The following is a 21394-nucleotide window of genomic DNA, read 5'->3' as shown; positions in this document are numbered from 1 at the left end:
CTTTCCGGCTTGTTGTGTCGTTTCATACGAATAACCGAATTTACTTATATGTTCGCGAGTTTGTCGGTTGGCGATTATAATACATAATCCGTATAACGTGTTGCATAAAATATTAGCTATTATGTGTTATTGCTTTTATGCGTTCCTTGTATCAATTTTCTACAAATTCCATATCAAGAGATGATCTGAGTTTTCGGCCAATCTTTCTTCTAAATTTATCATTATTGTTATCATCATGATCTTTTGGCTGGTTCATCAGGTAAAATGGCGAAACTGGTTTATTTGCCTGGATAATATGACGAGTTATTATCTTCTCATATGTGCTTTGGTACATAGTAGTGAACCGCGACTCGGAAATTCCATAAAATGTCATTTGTAATTCCATTTGGGAAGCATCCTTAGTGCATTTACATTGCACAGTAGGATTATCACTGTGTTGCCCAGTGAAATTGGGCCGATCCACATGCATTGACATCTTCATAGAGTTTTTAATAAACTCGTAAGCGCAACTCGGAAACGTCTGGGCAACAGAATGATATACAGACACTAGTCTAGAACCATGTTTTACCCGTTTTATGTGCGGGAGTGACATTTGATAAGCATGTGCGCATAGTCGTATGCAAAATGCGTCTAATAATGCATCCAATTGAGTATCAAGTGTTGTACTGGCCCACATTGCTTGAATAGACCTTTCATTCTCATCCACGATTTCAATCACTCCTCCAGCAAAGGGCACAATGCCCTGCTTGTACTTGTGCTTTTTGGCCAATAGAATTAAACACCCCGTAATGTTTTTGTCCAGGCGATCTATTATCGACTTTACGTGGTAAAACTTGCACTCTGGGTTATCGGCTTCCTTGAGCATCTGATCCAGAGATACATCTCCCGAACAATCTACAACTGCATAATCGTCTGTTACACATTCATTGGCTGTGCGCTTATTGGATGCGTTATCGCTTGTTACACACCCTTTAGAAGTGCAATTGGGAGTTTTATTTCGGATGCGGAGTTTGTGATTGCTGAAGATACGGTTTAATATTTTAATTTTATTTCTACCTCCCGTGGATTCGTCCATTGGAAGCATCATTGCATATGGGTGTAGGTTGAGGAGGTCGAACAGTACATTGGTCGTGTTCACTAGCTTCACCATCAATGCAGCCATGTTTGTTGTGGGGACCATGGCATTCATCATATTGATTTATTAATTTTTTTCGGAAGAATAAGGAATGTCAAATCTTAGTGACAACCATTCCTCTTCGTTGGATTCTTCCAAATCTTCTAACAGCAGCAACTCAACTGGAAAATCTGCAGTGTCAATCAATGATGGTCTGCTCAAGGAACGAATTGAGAAAAGTAAGTTTGTCACATATGTAGTCAAAGCGGATCCTCACTTGACGCAATCCGAGAAGTCGTTCAAAATTGCCCAGATAAAACGCAGTTCCAAGAGGGTGGAATCGCATCTTAGAATGACCCATCGCGAAAAGGTTGAACAGTTTAACCAAAAACTGTCAAAGTTGACTGAACGTAAGTTGGAACTTATTTAGATTTTGACATACCTAAGGTTGGACCTGGTTAGTTTCGTTGTATATTGTGGCAACTACTTATTGAGATTCTAATCAACCAATTTCTATTTATGTCCGTACTAATATTGTGCACAATTAAAAATTAGCCTAACCTTTGCCATTGTGTGTTGTGTGATTTATGTATGTTGCTTTAATCGCTTAAATGTCTTGGATCTGAGCCGGTGGTACATAGTTGGCTGATTCAGCTTCTTGCCCTGAGCGTAAGAGTTAAGTTGCCTCTCGTCTACATAAGATTGCAGCAATTCTGTTTCCCTTTTACACCTTTGCTGCACTAAATTTCTTTGTAACTCCTCCAAATCCTTAACTGCAAGGTGAATCTCCACTATGTGTTTCCCCCGTTTGTACAATTCCGTTACAAGCTTAGGTGTAGGGAAAATCCTTAAATTGTACATCTCACGCAATACTTCTAGAGTCATTTTACTCGAACCTAAGTGATATCGTATTTTACCGGACATTAGTGCCACTTGAAGTGCCAAACACATTAATTTATGCGATGGAGTTACTCCCTTGCTGCGCATCAATTTCCAAAGGTTGAAAAACATTCCAGGTTCCTTAAGTTCGCTACCCAAAAATCTGTATAACGGAAATTATGTTTAAATTTGAGTTAACTTTATAAAGTTTGCCTACTGAAAATAATATATTAACAATCAATTATTTTAAAGTAAACTGTAAATAATGGGGTTAATCATTGGCTTTCGATATGAATTGTATATTTATTAAAAATATAAATAATTTGTTTTCAAGAAATAAAATGTGACATAAACTTACTTGAGGAGTATCTCGTATGTGTGCTGATTGGGTGTGGCGTTAAAATGTGGAAATATTTCCAAAACTTCAATTGCGTATTTGTAAAACCCTCCCGCTTGATATAATTCAATCAGACCATTTAGTGTAACTGAAGTTATTGCAACACCTCCATCAGCAGCTGTTTTGATCATATCAAAAACCTTCCTTATAGTTACACCGCTCAATCCCTTAACCCTGGCACCCTTTTTCATAGACATAATTAAATGGTATATGTCAACTTCTTCGGGCTGAAAACCTGCATTCTTATATTCATTTAGTGTTAATTCTGCTCGAGAATACACTCCATTCCTCCCGCAGCACTTAAGTAAGTGCTGGTAAACAGATTTGGTAATTGGCATATCTTCGCATTTCATCAGGTTGTAGAAGTGGAAAGCTTTATCCATAAATCCCTTCCTTTTACCCATAGATTTAATTAAAGTAGTATAAGTTAAGTCAGTAGGGTGGAGGCCCATAGCTATCATTTCATCATATAAATTCAGTGCTTTCTCTACTTCTCCATTTTTGTAACATGCCTTGATCATTATAGTAAATAGCACTTGGTCTGGTTCTATTAGACGCCAAGTTCGCGCATAATTATATGTCTCCCAGGCACGATCAACATGGCCATTATTTACTAGCCCATCAATTAAGATAGAGAAAACAACCACGTCACTAGCAATGCCATCTCTTTCCATCTTCCTTTGCAGAGCAAAGGCCGAGTTTAAATCCCTGGCCAGTACGTGCGTTTTGATTAGTATACTGAATGTTTTAATATCTGGAGTAAGTGATTCTGCCACCATTTTTAGGTAGATAAATCGCGCAGATTTGGGATTTTTAAGGGCACAAGTACTTAGTAACACGTTGTTATATGTCTGTACACTGGGATTTAATCCGTAGATTTTCATTTTATTTAATATTTCTAGACAATCAGTCAGATTGCCGTCTAGTGCCCTTTGCTTAATAAGCAAATTAATCTTATCGATTTCACCCCCCTTTTGTATAAGTGATTCAAAAGTTTCAGATTTAAACTGTTGCACCTCATTTAACCTTTCTTTACGTTCAATTCCCGGGTAGAAGCTTAATAAAATTTCGGCAGTTTTTAGACTTTCAGGGGAAATATCGGATGACAATAAGTTTGCGTGCTGTGACTTTAATAAACTTATTTGTTCGGCAATTGAAAAATTATCTTCCAAATTAGACGTATAAGGCGCATTTGGTATCTTAGACAGCACTTCTTTTATGAAAATTGGGAAGCTTTGCTGTTGATTATCTCCACTTGTTGTACATCCATCATCTACTGATTGTCTGTGTATAATATCTTCGGTTTCTGTTTGTGAGTTTGGAGTCCTAGACTTAGAATATACACTAGTAGATTCAAAATTCTTATTATTTGTTTGAGAAATAACGCTGACTTCATTCTTTATGACAGATTTGACGTTATGATTGAATAGCCATTCTGCTTGACGAACAAATGGCTTGCATTCCCAGAAGGCAGCATTTCCCCTTTCAGAAACAGATAACAATCCTTTGTTCAATTCTTTTCTGGATTTTGAGGCTGATATTATCGATTCCTTGTTGGTCTCGTCAAATATAGATTGGCAATTGGTATTGTTGGTGTCTATATTAGTAAAAGATTCACTATATAAGCAAACCCCTTAAGAAATTAAAGGATTAAAATTATATATACAAATAATAGTTTAATACTTACTATTATTTATTGATTGTCGTGCCAAAGATGGAATCCTAACGACTGGGCGCCTGAAAATGGCTTTTCTTTGGAATAATCCGGAACTTAATCCACACCTATTAATTTTACCATTATCTGGTGATCTTTCTGCATTTTTGTTCAAAAAATCTATCTGCTTACGTGCCCTTGCGAGCGTGATCTTGCGCGTCCACCAGGGTCTACTACATAACATAATAGCCACATATTATTGCTTGACTCATTATGCTTTATTTGTGACTTTAATAATTTTTACATACCATTTTCTGTACAAATTCACAAATAACAAATATGGGAGATCGTCAATGGAAAGAGTTACTAAATTGGACGTTAAAGAATGCCATATCTGATACTAATGACAATGACAATACAACTAAATTTAAGAAAATGAGTAAAGAAGATTTAGATTTTCTTACTAAAGCCTTAGAGAGCACTAAAGAAGCTGAAAAACAATTAGAAACTGCTATTAAGGACACTGTAAGTTTTGTAAATGGAGAGTTTCAATTGGATGATGCGAATATAATGAAAAATCTTTATATCATAGAATCATACTTAGATGAACATCCAGCTCACTCACTAGACATAGCAAAGTAAGTTAATTTATATTTAGAAATGAAATACTGAATACATTAATGAAGTTAATCGAATCTGATAATGTGGAAATTGTAAAATTGACACTGAAAATATTAACTTCGGCATTGGGAAACAATGAAGTTGTTTCAAATGAGGCTTTTAGTAGAGGCGTAAGCAATTTATTTATTCAGCTTTTGGATAAATTATTTTCAAGAATTGATGGTTTTTATGATATATCCCCAATCATATCCACGATGTCCGCATTAGTCAGTTCCTATCCCCCGTCTGGGAAGGTGATATTTAATTTATTTAGGATTTCGCTAAATTTGGAAGATATAATCTGCTTAATAGCATTTTTGAAACTAATCACGCTCACAGGGTAAGCAATCGTTCTCATCAGACTAAAGAAAAAGCGACAATGCTGATTTATCACCTCGTAAACAATAAGGTTGTCGATTTAAATATGCTGAATGTGGATGGAATAATCGCATCAATACTACCATTTAAAGATGAATCATTACAATTTAGGGAAGTTTTTGGCGAAATGGTATTGTCAATCATCGAGAACTATCCTAAACAGATTGACAAAGTGCAATTGACGCAATTGTTACAATCAGATGGTTCAAAATGGGATTCAGATGTGTTGCAACAACAATTAACGCAGATTAAAAACTTTTTAAACAATTAGCTAGGTGATTAACAGTCATTTAAATGTGATACAATCATCTTATGTGATGTCAGCAACTCTTCTAGCATGTCAAAATCGAGTTTCATCCCTCCTATTTTATCAAACCCGATGATTATCTCCTCCACCTTTCCGTTTAAAATGCATATGATGGTGGGAAGGATGCGTATTGCAAGTTTTTCTGTAAAAAACGGCGCTTTCGTCGCTTCAATGCTGGATAATTTTGTAAAGCTCACCTTACAAATTTAGTTTCGATATGTTTTTTGGCTAGTTTTGTTAGAGCACTTTCGATTGTTTGGCACATCCGAAATTCATCCTGAGTTAGGTGACAAATAATCCTCTCAGTTTTGGTGGATAGTTTGATAATATCTGCCTCAGTCCCCACTCTATCTAGTTGGCCATGGCCGTTTTCCATAAATTCTCGCATTTCATCCTTTATTCTCTAAATTAACAATTTGTCACCTTCAATTGCTTTGCACGCCTCTCCCTCCAGCTAGAGATCATATCATCGTCATCAATTTCAATCTGTTTATCGCATTTATCCTTTTCAACCTCCCTTATTACATCCACACTTTCCTTCTCAAATTCCTTAAGTTTATTTTTAATCACTGCTTCCTACATAACAATTAATAATTTACCGAAACCACTTTCGTGGCTGCATCGTAAATTGCTGAGTTATTCATTCTAACTGTCCTACTGTACGTACTGGAACTTTTGATCCATTTTGTCTGTACCCAACCTTTTAGTCATTTTAAATATTTAAGAGCGAATATCAATTTATAATTTACAAGGAAATTTATTTTCAAAATCTCATGTAAGGTATACGTTACCCACACGCACAATCACTAAGTTATGCACTGGGCAAGATCACATGATATACAATGGAAAATTACCTTTGATAAAAACTTGTAGTATGAAATAAAAATTAAAGTTAAATGACATGTTGCCATAATTTGGGGCTTAGTATTTGTACTAGCATTACAGCATTACGTTACGGCCCTAACAGTAATAGAAGAAATTACATTGAAGGTTTTGAAAATAAAAATTATCATAGATTTAAACTTATAGTATATAATTAGATATTTTGTTCGCATTGGCGAATTTACAGTTTTATACATTGTAACTCTATATTGGTAAATATTTTTTGGAAGGCAGATGATTTTTGCTACTTAAAAATTGTTACATAGATATTTTTAAAATTTTCGGTTCAATTTGAGGAAACTATTAGATGATTCAACTAAATATTACAATATAGATTAGCGATCATTAGATACATCACCTTTTTGATATAATGAAAAATTTCGACGACAATGTTCGCAATTAGATTTGTAATAAACCACATAAATGTATAATTTATCACATAATTGAATTTTTATTCAATAAAACACGCGTTATAATGTTATATATTCCTCAAATTCGTGAAATAATTAGATTTAACCCGTGTATTTATAAAGAATTAAATATAATTGCAAAAATTAGACAGAAAGTCAGTCATACAGATCCAAATTAAATGTAAAGTTCTGCACAATGGCGAGTCAAATTAATGAATGGAGGTAACTCTTGGCTTTTTCGGAAATATTGGATATCTCCAGGCATGCAGAACATATATCTCCATTGTCACGATTACTTACAAATTTACATATGGCGCATACATTAACCATAGTGCAATTGATGTTCGATCCCGCCGTAAGTTTAGCAATATTTTTTAGGGAATTTGGATGTTTCTCACCAATATCCAACAGAAATTCCATTTGATATAAATAACGTATTGATGAATTGTATGCCACATTGCTAACAAGATTTTCATGTCGGGCCAACAAATATATCTCTTTAGCCGTCAAATCCCTAAAAGGTCTTCCTATGAATAATACTTTTCTATAGCCACAAGAAGTCACGTCATTTGAGATTAATGGTTGTAGATATTGATTGCGTATTATACTCCCCCCGCCTAATCCAAGCATTGAATGGCACAATGAACCTAATGCGACATCTTCTAAGCAATTTGCCACTAAAACTAGATCAACTGGAATGTTTTTAATCAAATATATTGCCTCCAAGTTTCTGCAATAAGAACCAGCTTCCAATGACTCATTGTCTATTTGTTCCAATAGCAGCGGATTCCTTACATACAGCCTTTTTACTTGTATTTTACAACCAATTAATTCATTTTCATTATCGGTAGCATAATTATATTCTTGATCACCTATTATGTATATACCAGTAATCTCCATGTCATCAGTTAGTAACAAGTCATCTAAAATATCATTATTACCCATGATACCCGGTGTTATGTAATCGTACAATCTCTTCCTGTGGGCATTCCTTATCAACAGCAAGTGAAGTAGAAGTTTTGCAGCGTATAAGCCACGACCCAATCCATACTTATGATCTGAACTGAGAATACCAACCTTGAGTCTTTCCTTGACTGTACTGTCATTGCAATTGCTAAATTTTGGATCCATAATTCCTGACTTAGATGGTTGATCTAATTGACCCAAGCTTTGTGCCGTTAGGGAACTAACTTTAGACATGATTTTGGTTCTGAGAGTCTGTTTAAATATGCGCAAAACGCGCGCTTTAAAGCATTCATAACACTGGGCAGTTCTACACAAAACTTTTGGAGGCGATTGACAATTTGTACAGCTAACCCAGTTAATTTTTTGACTAGTGTGACTCTTTATGATGTTTGATGACATAATTAATGCAAATAATTTGATGTTAATATGTGAGGTAAGATATAACTAAGACCCAGTGCTGTTGCGTTTAGTCATCATCTTCCTCCTCTTCTTCATCAGGCTCTTCGGCCTCCTCATCGCTGTCATCATCATCGTCATCATCATCGGAATCTTCCTCCGAATCTTCCTCCGAATCATCATCATCGTCATCATCATCGTCATCATCATCGTCTTCATCACTTTCCTCTGCAACTGGAGCCACTTTTCTTCTCTTGGGTCTGCCACTTGGATGTACTTCTGGAGAAGCCCCCTCGTCTTTGTCTTCTTCCTCCTCTTCCTCTTCTTCCTTATCAGAAACATTTTCCTCCTTTTCCTTGTCGTAAACCTCTTCCTCGTCGCTTTCGTCTAGATAAACATGTGTTTTACCTGCTCTGCGCTTCTCACCCATCTTGCCTAGTGTATTTTTGACGATATTACAGTTTCAATTGTGAAAGTATTATTTTTTTGTGTATAATTGCAGCTTTTGTCTGTGGGTTAGCAATAAGTTGCTGCTGTGATGTATATCTATGTGAGTTTTGTGTAGGCGAGTGACAGTGGGGAGAGGGCAATGGGGGTACTACCTTTTTGATCAACCCATTTACATCATCCCTTTTTCAATAAACACTTGATTATTTTTATATGCTTAATGGATACACGTTGTATAAATTTGAACGTTAATTTTAATGGAAAAAATATACAGAAACGCAAACTTTTCTATACAGACACCTTCTAAATTAATATTTTGGTATTAGATTCCTAAAACAGTATATAGTACCATTTAAATTTTGTAGAATTTGTAGTATTAGTGCGTTTAGTCCCCATGGTTTCACCCCATGGTCACTAGGCTTACAGCGTACCAGCCCAACCAATGAGGTAGGTTTAACTTCATATTTGACACATTTTAACATACTATCACATTACAATTTTATGATTGATATTGTTTTTTGTAATCTGCACTGGTTATCGTGATTCTATTGTTAAGGATCGCATTATTACACTGTAAATTGTGTCTATTATTTGCGCTTATTTAATGTTGGCATTAAATAATCTAATTTGTTAAAAAAATCTCCATCAATTTGCATTTTAACTTAAAAGAATCCATTTTTTATATATTTCGCACATGCATCAGTTATTTATGTGGTTAATTTGAGTGTACATATAGAATGTTGTTTTTCATAATATAGCATCATGCACCAGTATTATACCATGTCTTTGTAATGTAATTTTGCTTTGAATGTATATTGAACTGCATTTACCATATTTAATTATCGTTACTGGACTTACATAGTCGTAGTAAACTGAGTTCGGAGCAATTGAAGGAGGCAGTAGCCGCAGTACTCCATGGGGCAAAGGAAAAGAAGAGAGGTTTTTTAGAGACGGTGGAGCTCCAAATTGGGTTGAAGGATTATGATACTCAAAGAGATAAGCGTTTTTCTGGCACCGTTATTTTACCAAATATTCCCAAACAATCCAGTAGAATCTGTATTTTTGGCGATGAGATTCACTGCGATGAGGCAAAAGCTTTGGGCATTGACTGTATTGATTTGGAGGGCATGAAGAAGTTTAATCGTAACAATGCGTTGGTCAAAAAATTGGCCAAGAAGTACGATGCCTTTTTGGCCTCTCAATCTAGAATCCCTCAAATTCCAAGATTACTCGGTCCTGGACTCAATAAGTCTGGTAAATTTCCATCACTAATTACTCACAATGATAAAATGGAGGATAAGATTAGGGAAGTCAAGGCTAGTATCAAATTTCAACTTAAGAAAGTTCTATGTTTGGGAGTGGCCGTGGGAAACGTTGATATGACTCCGGAGCAATTAATTGCCAACATCACCTTATCTATCAACTTCCTTGTGAGTTTACTGAAAAAGCATTGGAACAATGTAAAATCGCTGACTATTAAAAGTACCATGGGTAAACCTCAAAGGATTTACGGCTGAGCAACTTATTTGGGACATTTCACCAATTAATTTATCATTTAACAATTTACATGGTATACATTTTGAAATGATTGGCGATTAAAGAAAGGGATTAATTTGTCAGTTTGTTATCGGGTTACTAGTGTTATACAAATTAGTTCAGCTGCTACTCATTATCTACCAATAATTATACGTTTACAACTCAACTAATAGTTAGATTATTTAATATCATTGTATATGTCGTTAAATGCATCGAGGGATTCCATTTGTTTCGAGGTTTCGATTACTTGCGATTTAATCAGCTTGTACAATTGTTCAGAGTCCTGGCTAAATGTATTTTTACCTTATATAGGTTTAAGTGGGTACTCAGATCTAAATTTTGCAGTGATGAGTGTAGTGGTAGTAACTTTTTCAGTGCATTTTGCGCCTTAATTGCAGCTTTTTTAGTTGATTCCTTATCCATTTGCAGTAGCGTCAAATGACTTTCATGTGTTTCCACTCTCTTGAGAGGACATTTAGTTACTAAAGCATTCATTTGTCTAGCCATTAATATGGAATTGCAATCGCTGCCCAAGTGAAAATGGGATAGGCAAGTTATGCTATGTGTATCCCAAATTCTAATGCCATCAACACCAATGGAAACTAAATGATATCCCTCACAGGATTCGCAAATTTGCATACATTGTGTAAAATTGTAATATTTTTCTGGCATATTACTAATATTTTCACCATTAACATCAATTTGCAATTCTAGTTTCAACAAAGTAGAATTTTGGAGTGATACATACAAATGATTGTTCAATCCCTAAGTCAAAAATAGAGATACCTTCAACATGCTATGGGGTTTTGAATTTAAATTGATCGTATATATGCATACAGCTTCTTGCCTGTTGATATTTCTCTGCAATTTCCATAGCTAAATTAGTTATCGATTACTTTCAGCGTGGAATCTTCTGAAATTGATGCGATATCAAATTGATATTTGTACTTTATTAAATTAGCGCACTAAATTAGGAGAGATTTACACTAATAATTGGCGCCAAATGCCCGTAAAATATTGCAACTTCTTTACAATCTACTAAGGGTTGACAAAATAGCTTCAATGACGAATCCATTGATCCCGTCAAAACTGTATTGAATGATTGGTCAAAATCTATGCAAGTTATGGGTTTTGAATGCGGTTTAAATGTTCCAATTAGGCTGCCATCTATTGTATTCCAAAAATAAATTTTTCCGCTATCAGATCCAGCCACCAGAGTCGAATTCGGGATGGATTTTAATACTGGACACTAAATTAAGGTAAAATTACCAACTCTGGAAGTGCAATAGTACGAATTTCTCCATTACTAACTATATCTAAAACAGCCTTTTCGCTGCAAGATGCGTAATAGGCACCATTTATTTGGACGAACCCATTGGCATAACACTTTCTACCCCCCTAAATAACAATTGTAATACCTTAATTGTCAATTGTACATTTCCTGAGGGGATTGAAATGCTCAAACAACCATTTGACCCATATGCCACAGCACATTCCATCCACACTTGCACAAAACTGATGCGGCCTTCGTATAGGGCTAATTCTGGTTAGATTCTTAACTATTCAGTCCCGCCCTGAGACAAATTGAATAAATATACGACAATTTAACACCACAATTAGTTAAAATACCCATATTGCAGTTTAGATATAAAACATATTCACAGTTGCAATTAAATAGTTACAAACACCGCCATGATGAGTACAAAGAACCACGCATATAGCGAGTTGATTGGTAACTTTGACAAAATGGAATGTATTGAAATGGAAGATCATTCCCTCTCCGACTTGGAAATGGATGAAGATCGACACCTCATAGAAAGTTTCAAATACAACCAAGACATCACTTTTAGACGGGGCCATCGGAACTGTGCCACTTGCATAGATGCCAAATTGACCAATTCTGGGCCCAAATGCGCTACCGGTGGTAAGGATTGTACTGTTCTATTATGGGACCTACACAACTTGAAAATTGTAAGTAGCCTTAAAGGTACTAGGAATGATTACCTTAAATCTGATCTGCCTAGCAGCAATATAGCTAGTGCCTTGTTGGCTGAAAATGTGGTATTTTCTGGTTGTACAGATGGTAAAATCGTCATTTGGGACGTTAGACAAGGAAAATCGCATAGCTTCATAGCACACAAGGGATATGTCACTGGCATTTGCCACTGTGAAACACCAACGCATGAGTTAATTGATAATATCGATTTGTATGGCGACGTCAAAAAACTAGATTATGACAATTACATATACAGTTGCGGCTCTGATGGCACAATTCTCCAGTGGGACCTGCGAAATACTTGTGTCCATTTGAACGAATCCAAGGGGCACGTAGGGTGTATTAATGACATGATTTCGCTAGGTCAAGATAAATTATTAACAACAGGCAGCGATCGTACCACTAGACTATGGAACATTAATTCAAATAGCCACCACATTTACAACGGAGGGGGTGAGTGTTGTGTACCAATTGGAAGAAAAAATTTCGCTTCAGGTGATGATCAAGGCAACATTTATGTGTTTCAGAAGGGCAAAAAGGCACCAATAAAAAGATTATGCATTGGAAACTGGGTCACTGCTATCGCTTTCTACAACAACAAACTACTGTTTGGCGCTAGAATTGGTGATCAAAACAATATAAGTTACTGTACAGTCGATGAGCAAGACGCAAGCATGGAAATAAGTGAGGTAGTAAAGGATAATGTAATTGACGGGGTAGTTAATGGCATTAAAACATTAGGAAATGTAGCATTTTCGGTAGTAGGCACAAATCACAAGTTTGGTAGGTGGTTTAGGGAGAGTGGTAAAAATGGAATCTTAGTCACAACGCTATAATGTGTTATATTTGCCCACCTTGTGACTGTGATGTGCCGGCTAAATGAAGTCTACTGTTAAATTATTTGTTAGTTAGCTGTTTATTTGATTATTGGTTGTAGATGTTGGTTGTATGTTTGGGTGGGAGTGCGTATACCCCACTGTTAATCTCGCTCGTATACATTTGATACAGATAGATACTGTTCCCAGTAAATAGTTGTATTTCTGGAAATAGTGAAAAATTTTGAAAATATTGATACTAGTGAAATTTTTATGCATGATGAGTGAGCAGGGGCAACAAGTGTTGATTTTCAGACCAAACACCAAAAGGGAATTTGGTCGATCTGTCCAACTATCCACAATACAGGTACAAATTAGTTTACTTAGGCCAGCAAGGCTGTTAGTGAAATTGTACGAACCACATTGGGACCCAGGGCTATGCTTAAGATGTTGATCGATCCCATGGACGGAATCGTTATTACCAACGATGGCAACGCTATACTACGCGAGGTAATGTAATTGTTTATTTAGATCGATGTGGCAAATCCTGCAGCCAAGAGTTTGATTGAGCTGAGCAGATCTCAGGATGAGGAAGTTGGCGATGGTACTACAAGTGCAGTGATTATAGCTGGGCAAGTGTTAGCATGTGCAGAACCATTGATTAAACAGGAAATACACCCAACAATTATCATTTCCGGGTTTATTAAGGCCCTAGCTGATGCACAAGAGATTGTGAGAAATATTTCCACCAAAATTGATGTACAGTGTCAAAAAAGTCTGGAAAATGCAGTGGTATCGTGTTTAGATACCAAATTTTCCAGTAGATGGGGGAATTTGATTTGTGATTTGTCTCTAAAGGCAGCACTTACCGTACAGTGTGTTTTGCCTAATGGAAAGAAATCCATAGATCTAAAGAGATATGCTAAAATTGAAAAAATTCCCGGGGGAAATCTTGAGGATTCAAAAGTATTGGACGGGATAATGATCAATAAAGATGTAACTCATGGGCAAATGAAGAGGACTATTGAGAACCCCAAAATATTAATTCTAGACTGTACGTTGGAATACAAGAAGGGGGAGAGTCAGACCAATGTGGAGATAACCAAGGAAGAGGATTGGGCCAAACTCTTGGAACAAGAAGAGTTGGAAGTAAAGACAATGTGCCAAGACATCATTGCCACAGGGTGTAATGTGGTTGTCACTGAAAAAGGTAAATCGTGAGTGATATAGGCGTTAGCGATTTGGCTCAACATTATTTGTTGAAGGCTGGCATTAGCGTGCTTAGGCGAGTTAGGAAAACAGATGCCAACAGGCTGGCAAAAGCTTGTGGCGCTACAATTGTTAATCGTACCGAGGAGGCCCTGGAGAAGGATGTTGGCCTCAAATGTGGACTTTTCCAAGTCTCTAAAATTGGCGATGATTATTATTCCTTCTTCATCAAATGCAAAGACCCCAAGGCATGCACCATTTTGTTACGTGGCTCGTCCAAAGATATTCTGAATGAGATAGAGAGGTGGGTATCTACTTGCATATATTAATAGCAAATATATGAAAATTACTTATTAGTACATTATCTGACAAATACATTTGGCAATTTATATCATGTATTAATGTCTTAACAATAATGTATATGCTTACATTTTGTTGATTGCTAAAGAGCAATTATTTATTTGACTTAATGACTGAACTATTGTACAATAAATAATTTTATTAATTACCTAATGGAAATTAAATAAATTACATGAACTAATTATAGATTTATTTTGCTATAAATAAATGTATTTATACTATTATTGAAGATTATTTATCTAATGGTATTCAATAAACAAATGTTAACTTCACTAGCATATAGTTGTTATTTGATAATTAATTTAATGCGATTTCTTTATTACAATATGATACAATTGACTCAGGAATATGCATGATGCAATGAATGTAGCTAGAAATATTCTAATAGATCCAGCTCTGTGCCCTGGAGGCGGAGCTACAGAAGCACAAGTTTCAGCTAGGCTATTGGAGAAGGCGGAATTAATTTCGGACATTTCTAAATATGCATACAAAGCCATCTCTGATGCATTTTTGGTCATCCCTAGAACTTTGGCACAAAACTGCGGGGTGAGTCCAATTAAAATTGTAACGGAATTAATGGCTCATCACACTGACCCTAAGGCCAGCCCTAATTTGGGATTAGATGGCAACATTGGTAAGGTTTGTGATGTCGTGAAGGAAAATATATGGGATACTTGTGCTGTGAAACTGCAAATTTACAAATCTGCAATTGAAGCGGCTTGTATGTTATTGCGAATAGATGATATTGTCAGTGGGATTAAGAAACAAGGTGGGGATGATAATGTTCCAAAAAAGCCTGTTGAAGACTTCCAATCCCACATCGACTCCTAGCTATGTATCGTTTTTGCTAACTGATGATGTTAAAAAGCCATTTACCAATTATGCAGTTAATTTTTACTCGAGAATTAGATTTGTTGTATGTAGACAAGCTTAATGATTATGTATTGGATGGATGGGATAATATCTCTTCATCCACCTCATAATCGTCAACAGGATAAATTTCATTGGAATCTGTTATGAGCGTTGGATGGTTTTTTAGATACGGGTTTGGAAATTTTTTGTCCAATATCTTCCCCTTCTTGTACAAATAGTGCAACATAGCGGATTTACATTGCATATTCAGTTGAGACGAGGCCCCGTATGGCAGTTTAACATTTATATTTTTGCATGCCTCCACTAGGTCGTTCACAGAGATACCATATTCATCTGCTATATCTTCCAATGTATGAATGGAATAACTATTTTACAATTAGCTTACAATACTTGAGTATCAATTGGGTCGACAATGTTTAAATACTCTAAAAAATTCCATATTGCATTGTAATCTATGTATCTTTTTATGGGCTCGCTAGGGTCAATTGGTGTGTTGGCTCCCAATTTACACAAGGCATCCACAACAAATGCTTCAGACACCCCAAATCTATCTACAATCATCTAAATAGCACAGATATTACTTTGACATTATGCTCGTGAAATCCATCTTCTATTTCCAAAAATTTTTTTTTCATTTCATATATACTTGCCTCCTAAATTAAAAATTCACTACCTGATCATATTCTGGCAATGGTCTTTGTGGCCGGTTCTCTTCGAGATTAAATGTCTTTTCTAGTCTATCCACAAAATCAACTTCTGAAATGAATCATATATTACCTGGAGAATTAATTTTCTCGTGGAAGTGTAGATCTTCAATCTTAGGCGAGTTTTTTAGTTCCTCAATCTCCGATTCAGTTAGGCCCTGGATATCAATACCAGAATCCAAATTTAGGTAACCAACCTAGATGAACTATTATATACCGGATCCTCATAATACTGGGATATTTCTGAAAACGCTGCCAGTGTATTGGTAAATTCATTTAAATCATCTGTGCCCTCATTGCGTTCTATAAAATTTTCCTAAGTAATTTTAAAAGTACTTTCTCCTCTATTTGTCTCAATTTATCTCTAACATCTTCTGGCAATTCTAAATTGTCCTTGCAAAGCTTCTTTTTCACTATGTTTTCAATTCTCCATTCTCTATTTGGATCTTTGAATGAATCGACTAGTCTAACTTGGCTAGAATTTACCTCTCCCTAATCTCATTAAGTGAACCATGTGTTCTATAGCCACGGGCAATCAATTCATGTTTAACCTCTTCAAATGACAATCTAGATTAATTACAGCTTACTTTTCTATATCTTGGACGCGGTTAAAAATTGCGATTCCATTCTCATCTCTTGGCAATTTATCGTAAAAAGTTTGTTCCCCACCACTCGCATAATGTTCATCATCTTTTGCCCTCTTTAACAAATGATTCTTCACTAATTCATATTCTTCCTGCAATTCTGGTACATTCCAAATATTTCCACAGGTGTAATTACCTTCTGTTGGTCTGGTCTCAGATGTTATTACATCTGTAACGTTTTGCAAGTTAAGTGCCTTATCATTCAAGTACGAAGTTTCCGGCAATTTCTTCCACTTAACTTTTATTGGAGGTAGTCCTCTAGATCTTCTACGCGTATTAGCCCATTCCAAAATGTAATCGTTGTTTTTTTCAATAAACTCAGACCCAGGCGATTTTAAATCGCCTATGTAAAAATCAGGGCACCAGTCTTCGTCGTCATAGTCAGGTAATTGGACAATTGAAGATAAAAATGTTTCTGGGATTCCTTTAGGCTTTATATCAGGGCATTTTGGCACCTTTGTTGTTTCTTCATCATCCGATGTCATGGAATCTTCATCTTCATTACTAGAATATTTAGAATCTGTCCCTGGAGGTGGATAAATACTTTGAGTTTGACCCTGATCTATATTGCCATCAAGGTTAAAATCCCTGCTCTTCCTAATAAGCCCCTCAATATGTCTAGAGACGCCTAGTTCGAGCTCCTCATTACTGTATCCAATCATGTACAAATTCAAAAGTGGATTGTTAGATGTGTAGACGTATCGCCTAATCAAATAACTTGTGACATTTGGCACTGAAGAATTATAAATTGTTACTGCGATAAAGATGAGTGTACAGTTGTGCATTTATGTTGCTACATTATACTAGTGATTGTGGGTGGTGTTTAGTTTCTATGATATGGCGTTTCGCCTGTCTAGACAATTGTTTAAATCCATACCAATTCCACAATTTACCACAAATAGACTAGATAGGAGAGTATGTATTAGTTAATTATGTAGATGAATGCTGCAGAATTGGATCGATGCTACTATTACTATGCAAATTTGGCAATCATTTTTGTAACTTTCCTGCCTATTGCTTACATGAAAAAGGTAGGTTAACTTAATATTATTTATGTAAAACTATATAGTTATACAGGTTAATTACTGGTCATGTGAAGAGAACCAGAGATTGTCGTACATTTTAGACTATCACAACAGGAGGCGATTGCAGCCGAACGATGAAAATTTGTTTGCAAAATCTTGAATTTGTAAATTGATTTTTTACATTTAGGCAAATTCAACTAGTTGTGTTATAGGTAGAATGATTTGGAATTATATTGTAAGGATAAGAACGCACGCATCCCCCGGGACAACGTGCCCGAGCGGTTAAGGGGATGGCCTGCTAAGTCATTGGGTTCTGCCCGCGCAGGTTCGAATCCTGCCGTTGTCGCTTTTTGAGCCGCTTTACTTACTTCATAGTAGTCCTATTTAACATTTGGTTTTAATTATTATTTCGATTATTCCGTTTAACAAATTACCAGACTTTATATCACATATATCCATCATATCTGTGTACCACACATGCCGCTCAATGTATATGCTTTCGAAACTTATGCGGTAAATAATTGTTTACAATCCAACTCTTAGTTGGAATGCTAGCAATTAATTTCATAGATAATTCTATTCCATCTTTATCCACTTGAACATGTAAACATGTGTAATTGTGCACCAATGAATCTAAGTTATTGTATGTTATAGTGTAATAAATGAGAGAAATAATAAGTATACACGTTGGTCAAGCGGGAATACAATTGGGAAACTCGTGTTGGTAAGCTAACCATTAAATATATTGTAAAACAAAATCGTTAAGGTTGTCTGTTCTGACGTAATGTATACGTTTGCTATAGTAAATTTCAATTTAGCTACATTAAATTAAAAATTGTTGCATCGCACACTTATCTAGGGAACTATTCTGTCTAGAACATGAAATTCAACCAGATGGACACATAAATTCGTCAAATATAACCACCTATAATGATGATTCCTTTACAACTTTCTTCAGTGAAACAAACTCAGGAAAACACGTACCTCGATCGATATTTGTAGATTTAGAACCAACAGTTCTGGATGAAATAAAATGTGGCAATTATCAGAAATTATTTCATCCTGAACAGATGATTTCTGGCACAGAAGATGCCGCAAACAACTTTGCTCGTGGACGATACACAGTGGGAAAGGATATGGCAGAGATTTGTGTGGAAAAAATTCGCAAATTGGCTGAAAATTGCAGTGGTTTACAGGGGTTTTTGATGTTTAATGCGGTTGGCGGTGGTACTGGTAGTGGTTTAGGATGTTTATTGTTGGAGAGATTATCAGCGGAATATGGTAAAAAATCCAAGCTAAATTTCTGTTGTTGGCCATCACCAAGAGTATCAACTACAGTCGTTGAACCATACAATGCTGTTTTATCAACGCATTCGCTTCTGGAACACACGGATGTGACTGTTATGCTTGACAATGAAGCTATTTATGACATTTGCACGCACAATCTCAATATCGAGCGGCCCAATTATACTAATCTAAACAGATTGATAGCACAAGTAAATACTCAACTAATTGATTTAGGTAATATCATCACTAACAGCATCACTGAGATTTGAAGGGGCGCTAAATGTTGATATAACTGAATTTCAAACCAACCTTGTTCCATACCCAAGAATACACTTCATGCTATCATCATACGCGCCTGTAATTAGTGCTGAAAGGGCGTTTCATGAACAATTATCGGTAGCTGAAATTACAAACTGGGCGTTTGAACCAAATAATATGATGGTTAAATGCGACCCAAGGAATGGAAAGTACATGGCATGCTGTCTAATGTACAGGTGGGGGCATATTATGATTTGAAAAGCATATTTACACGAAAATATTTAAACTTTTTAATAACAAAATAATTTAGGGGCGATGTAGTACCGAAAGATGTAAATGCAGCAGTTGCTACTATTAAAACTAGGAAATCAATCAAATTTGTGGATTGGTGTCCCACTGGTATTCAATTAAATTAACCCAGGATTCAAGTGTGGGATAAATTACCAGCCGCCAACTGTTGTGCCAGGGGGCAACTTGGCAAAAGTAATGCGCGCAGTTTGTATGATCAGCAATAGCACGGCAATAAGTGAAGTATTTAGTCGGATGAACAAAAAATTTGATTTGATGTACAGTAAGAGAGCGTTTGTTCATTGGTATGTGGGAGAAGGGATGGAGGAAGGCGAGTTTAATGAGGCCAGGGAAGATCTGGCGACGCTAGAAAATGATTACGAAGAGGTTGGACTGGATAGTTGCAATTCCATATCCGGTGACAGTTTCGGTGCTGAATACTGATCCCGTTTAATTTGTAAAGTTTTCACGCAAATTTTAAATTTTGTTATAAAAAAGCAGATTATATTAATATTATGTTTATCTAATGATATTAATAAGTAATGATAGAATTATGTAAATAGATGATTATTAATAGAATGCACATATAAAATAATATAACTTATATTTAGGTGAGAAGGCTTATTTAGTCACAGATAAATTTAATAATTTACAAATTAGGATATTAAGTGTTATGACATACATGTGATACTATGTAGTTATAGTGGAATTTGTAGGAAAAAACAAAGTCAAATAGTATCAAAATGTGTGATGATATTATACAATTGTTTAATAGCATCATATCCACTAATTTATGAGTGATTGTATAGTGAAGGGCAATGAACAATAGATACAATTGTGGTGGGGTGTGGTATTCTTATGGCTGTCAAACGTGTAGGGTCCCTCCTGCATAAGAGGACCAAGAAATTTAAACGGTTTCAATCAGACCGTTTTAAGCGTGTAAAGGCAAGTTTGCAACTGATAAACTAGGAATCTTGGCGCAAACCCAAGGGCATTGATTGTCGCGTTAGGAGGAGATTCAAAGGTACAAATTTAACTCCGAAGATCGGTTACGGCACTTGCAAGCGAACAAAGCACATTTTACCTTGTGGAAAGTACAAGCTTACGGTCCACACTCCCCATGAAATTGACGTGCTATTGATGCACAACAAAAAATTTGCAGTAGAGATCGCCCACAACGTATCTGTACGAAAGCGACGTGCTATTTTGGAGAGAGCAAATCAATTGGCCTTGACGGTACTTAATAAGTCTGCTCGCTTGGTCCAGCAAGATGCGGAACAATAGGCAATTTATTTGAACTATTTACTTTTAATTATTGACTCAATCATATCAATTTATGATATTGTTAATAATGTTACTTAACAACACCGGGTTAAATATATACTAAATCTAACATATAAAAATTAGAATATAATTGCATTAATTCATCAGATGATGGTTCAACCAAAATTGTAGCGTTAGTGGGAGAGCTTAAATTAATAAACCATCTCTTTGTATTATGCTAATTTTGAATGGATTAATGACGTATAATTTAATTGTGTTGTTTGAGTAAATACTATGTGGTATAAACTATGATTGGCTAATCAATTTTATTGGATTATTAGATATTTAGTTTAAGTTTATATTATACAATATCTAATTTATATAATACAAATTATATTTAAAAACAAGCGATTTAGATTACATAAGACTCGGTCTGACATAGTTGATTAGATTAGACAACCTAACGCTATGTGGTCAGGATAATCTAAACCCGTACTAAACTAAATCATGGATTAAATTAATAAACTTATCAATACTTGGTAATTAATTATCATGTATTTTATACGGTAGAAACAATTAAGTTACCAAATTTATATCACAAAACAACTTCAATAATACTTAAACGGTTACTCCAATGAATAGTTGT

General features: G+C 35.6%; 15 protein-coding genes and 1 non-coding gene across 16 annotated transcripts; 9 read left to right on the top strand and 7 right to left on the bottom strand.

Annotated features, from left to right (window-relative positions):
- Window positions 1–151: 151 nt before the first annotated feature.
- BmR1_04g09520 (hypothetical protein) lies at window positions 152–1189 on the bottom strand (the record flags this gene model as incomplete). The annotated part of the gene is made up of 1 exon (XM_012795028.1): window positions 152–1189. The coding sequence occupies one exon, from the start codon at window positions 1187–1189 to the stop codon at window positions 152–154; it is 1038 nt and encodes a 345-aa protein (XP_012650482.1).
- BmR1_04g09515 (conserved protein, unknown function) lies at window positions 1227–1576 on the top strand (the record flags this gene model as incomplete). Its single annotated transcript, XM_021482796.1, has 3 exons — window positions 1227–1353; window positions 1375–1524; window positions 1545–1576. 3 exons carry the CDS (start codon window positions 1227–1229, stop codon window positions 1574–1576), a joined length of 309 nt encoding a protein of 102 aa, XP_021337952.1.
- Window positions 1700–4288, bottom strand: BmR1_04g09510 (PPR repeat family; the record flags this gene model as incomplete). The annotated part of the gene is made up of 4 exons (XM_021482795.1): window positions 1700–2010; window positions 2032–2156; window positions 2352–3987; window positions 4078–4288. The coding sequence occupies 4 exons, from the start codon at window positions 4286–4288 to the stop codon at window positions 1700–1702; spliced, it is 2283 nt and encodes a 760-aa protein (XP_021337951.1).
- On the top strand, window positions 4384–5353 carry BmR1_04g09505 (conserved Plasmodium protein, unknown function; the record flags this gene model as incomplete). Its single annotated transcript, XM_021482794.1, has 5 exons — window positions 4384–4682; window positions 4703–4835; window positions 4857–4958; window positions 4979–5044; window positions 5066–5353. The coding sequence occupies 5 exons, from the start codon at window positions 4384–4386 to the stop codon at window positions 5351–5353; spliced, it is 888 nt and encodes a 295-aa protein (XP_021337950.1).
- Window positions 5362–6033, bottom strand: BmR1_04g09497 (Thioredoxin domain-containing protein 9 homolog; the record flags this gene model as incomplete). Its single annotated transcript, XM_021482793.1, has 4 exons — window positions 5362–5563; window positions 5587–5792; window positions 5813–5965; window positions 5989–6033. The coding sequence occupies 4 exons, from the start codon at window positions 6031–6033 to the stop codon at window positions 5362–5364; spliced, it is 606 nt and encodes a 201-aa protein (XP_021337949.1).
- On the bottom strand, window positions 6886–7881 carry BmR1_04g09496 (hypothetical protein; the record flags this gene model as incomplete). The annotated part of the gene is made up of 1 exon (XM_021482792.1): window positions 6886–7881. One exon carries the CDS (start codon window positions 7879–7881, stop codon window positions 6886–6888), a length of 996 nt encoding a protein of 331 aa, XP_021337948.1.
- Window positions 7882–8113: 232 nt separating this feature from the next.
- On the bottom strand, window positions 8114–8473 carry BmR1_04g09495 (hypothetical protein; the record flags this gene model as incomplete). Its single annotated transcript, XM_021482791.1, has 2 exons — window positions 8114–8430; window positions 8452–8473. 2 exons carry the CDS (start codon window positions 8471–8473, stop codon window positions 8114–8116), a joined length of 339 nt encoding a protein of 112 aa, XP_021337947.1.
- On the top strand, window positions 8933–10007 carry BmR1_04g09490 (large subunit ribosomal protein L10Ae; the record flags this gene model as incomplete). The annotated part of the gene is made up of 2 exons (XM_021482790.1): window positions 8933–8937; window positions 9353–10007. The coding sequence occupies 2 exons, from the start codon at window positions 8933–8935 to the stop codon at window positions 10005–10007; spliced, it is 660 nt and encodes a 219-aa protein (XP_021337215.1).
- On the bottom strand, window positions 10205–11525 carry BmR1_04g09485 (WD-repeat protein, putative; the record flags this gene model as incomplete). The annotated part of the gene is made up of 7 exons (XM_012795021.1): window positions 10205–10309; window positions 10330–10791; window positions 10813–10902; window positions 10923–10991; window positions 11012–11275; window positions 11296–11424; window positions 11445–11525. 7 exons carry the CDS (start codon window positions 11523–11525, stop codon window positions 10205–10207), a joined length of 1200 nt encoding a protein of 399 aa, XP_012650475.1.
- A 196-nt stretch (window positions 11526–11721) lies between these two features.
- On the top strand, window positions 11722–12858 carry BmR1_04g09480 (hypothetical protein; the record flags this gene model as incomplete). The annotated part of the gene is made up of 1 exon (XM_012795020.1): window positions 11722–12858. One exon carries the CDS (start codon window positions 11722–11724, stop codon window positions 12856–12858), a length of 1137 nt encoding a protein of 378 aa, XP_012650474.1.
- On the top strand, window positions 13115–15237 carry BmR1_04g09475 (T-complex protein 1 subunit gamma; the record flags this gene model as incomplete). Its single annotated transcript, XM_012795019.2, has 5 exons — window positions 13115–13204; window positions 13225–13347; window positions 13369–14047; window positions 14068–14350; window positions 14751–15237. The coding sequence occupies 5 exons, from the start codon at window positions 13115–13117 to the stop codon at window positions 15235–15237; spliced, it is 1662 nt and encodes a 553-aa protein (XP_012650473.2).
- Window positions 15344–17412, bottom strand: BmR1_04g09465 (conserved Plasmodium protein, unknown function; the record flags this gene model as incomplete). Its single annotated transcript, XM_012795018.1, has 9 exons — window positions 15344–15644; window positions 15665–15840; window positions 15861–15932; window positions 15953–16035; window positions 16057–16180; window positions 16201–16299; window positions 16320–16449; window positions 16470–16550; window positions 16571–17412. 9 exons carry the CDS (start codon window positions 17410–17412, stop codon window positions 15344–15346), a joined length of 1908 nt encoding a protein of 635 aa, XP_012650472.1.
- A 52-nt stretch (window positions 17413–17464) lies between these two features.
- On the top strand, window positions 17465–17812 carry BmR1_04g09460 (conserved Plasmodium protein, unknown function; the record flags this gene model as incomplete). The annotated part of the gene is made up of 3 exons (XM_021482789.1): window positions 17465–17542; window positions 17566–17658; window positions 17705–17812. 3 exons carry the CDS (start codon window positions 17465–17467, stop codon window positions 17810–17812), a joined length of 279 nt encoding a protein of 92 aa, XP_021337946.1.
- Window positions 17917–17998, top strand: BmR1_04g09461. The gene has a single exon. It is a non-coding gene; the product is annotated as a tRNA-Ser (tRNA).
- On the top strand, window positions 18315–19929 carry BmR1_04g09455 (tubulin alpha; the record flags this gene model as incomplete). The annotated part of the gene is made up of 5 exons (XM_012795016.1): window positions 18315–18376; window positions 18512–19148; window positions 19174–19433; window positions 19508–19596; window positions 19619–19929. 5 exons carry the CDS (start codon window positions 18315–18317, stop codon window positions 19927–19929), a joined length of 1359 nt encoding a protein of 452 aa, XP_012650470.1.
- BmR1_04g09450 (large subunit ribosomal protein L32e) lies at window positions 20344–20769 on the top strand (the record flags this gene model as incomplete). The annotated part of the gene is made up of 2 exons (XM_021482788.1): window positions 20344–20430; window positions 20455–20769. The coding sequence occupies 2 exons, from the start codon at window positions 20344–20346 to the stop codon at window positions 20767–20769; spliced, it is 402 nt and encodes a 133-aa protein (XP_021337214.1).
- Between the last annotated feature and the right edge of the window lie 625 nt (window positions 20770–21394).

Source organism: Babesia microti, chromosome IV, assembly GCF_000691945.2.
Source record: "Babesia microti strain RI chromosome IV, complete genome".
Classification (NCBI taxonomy): Eukaryota; Apicomplexa; class Aconoidasida; order Piroplasmida; family Babesiidae; genus Babesia; species Babesia microti.
This window is presented reverse-complemented; position numbering and strand designations above follow the sequence as displayed.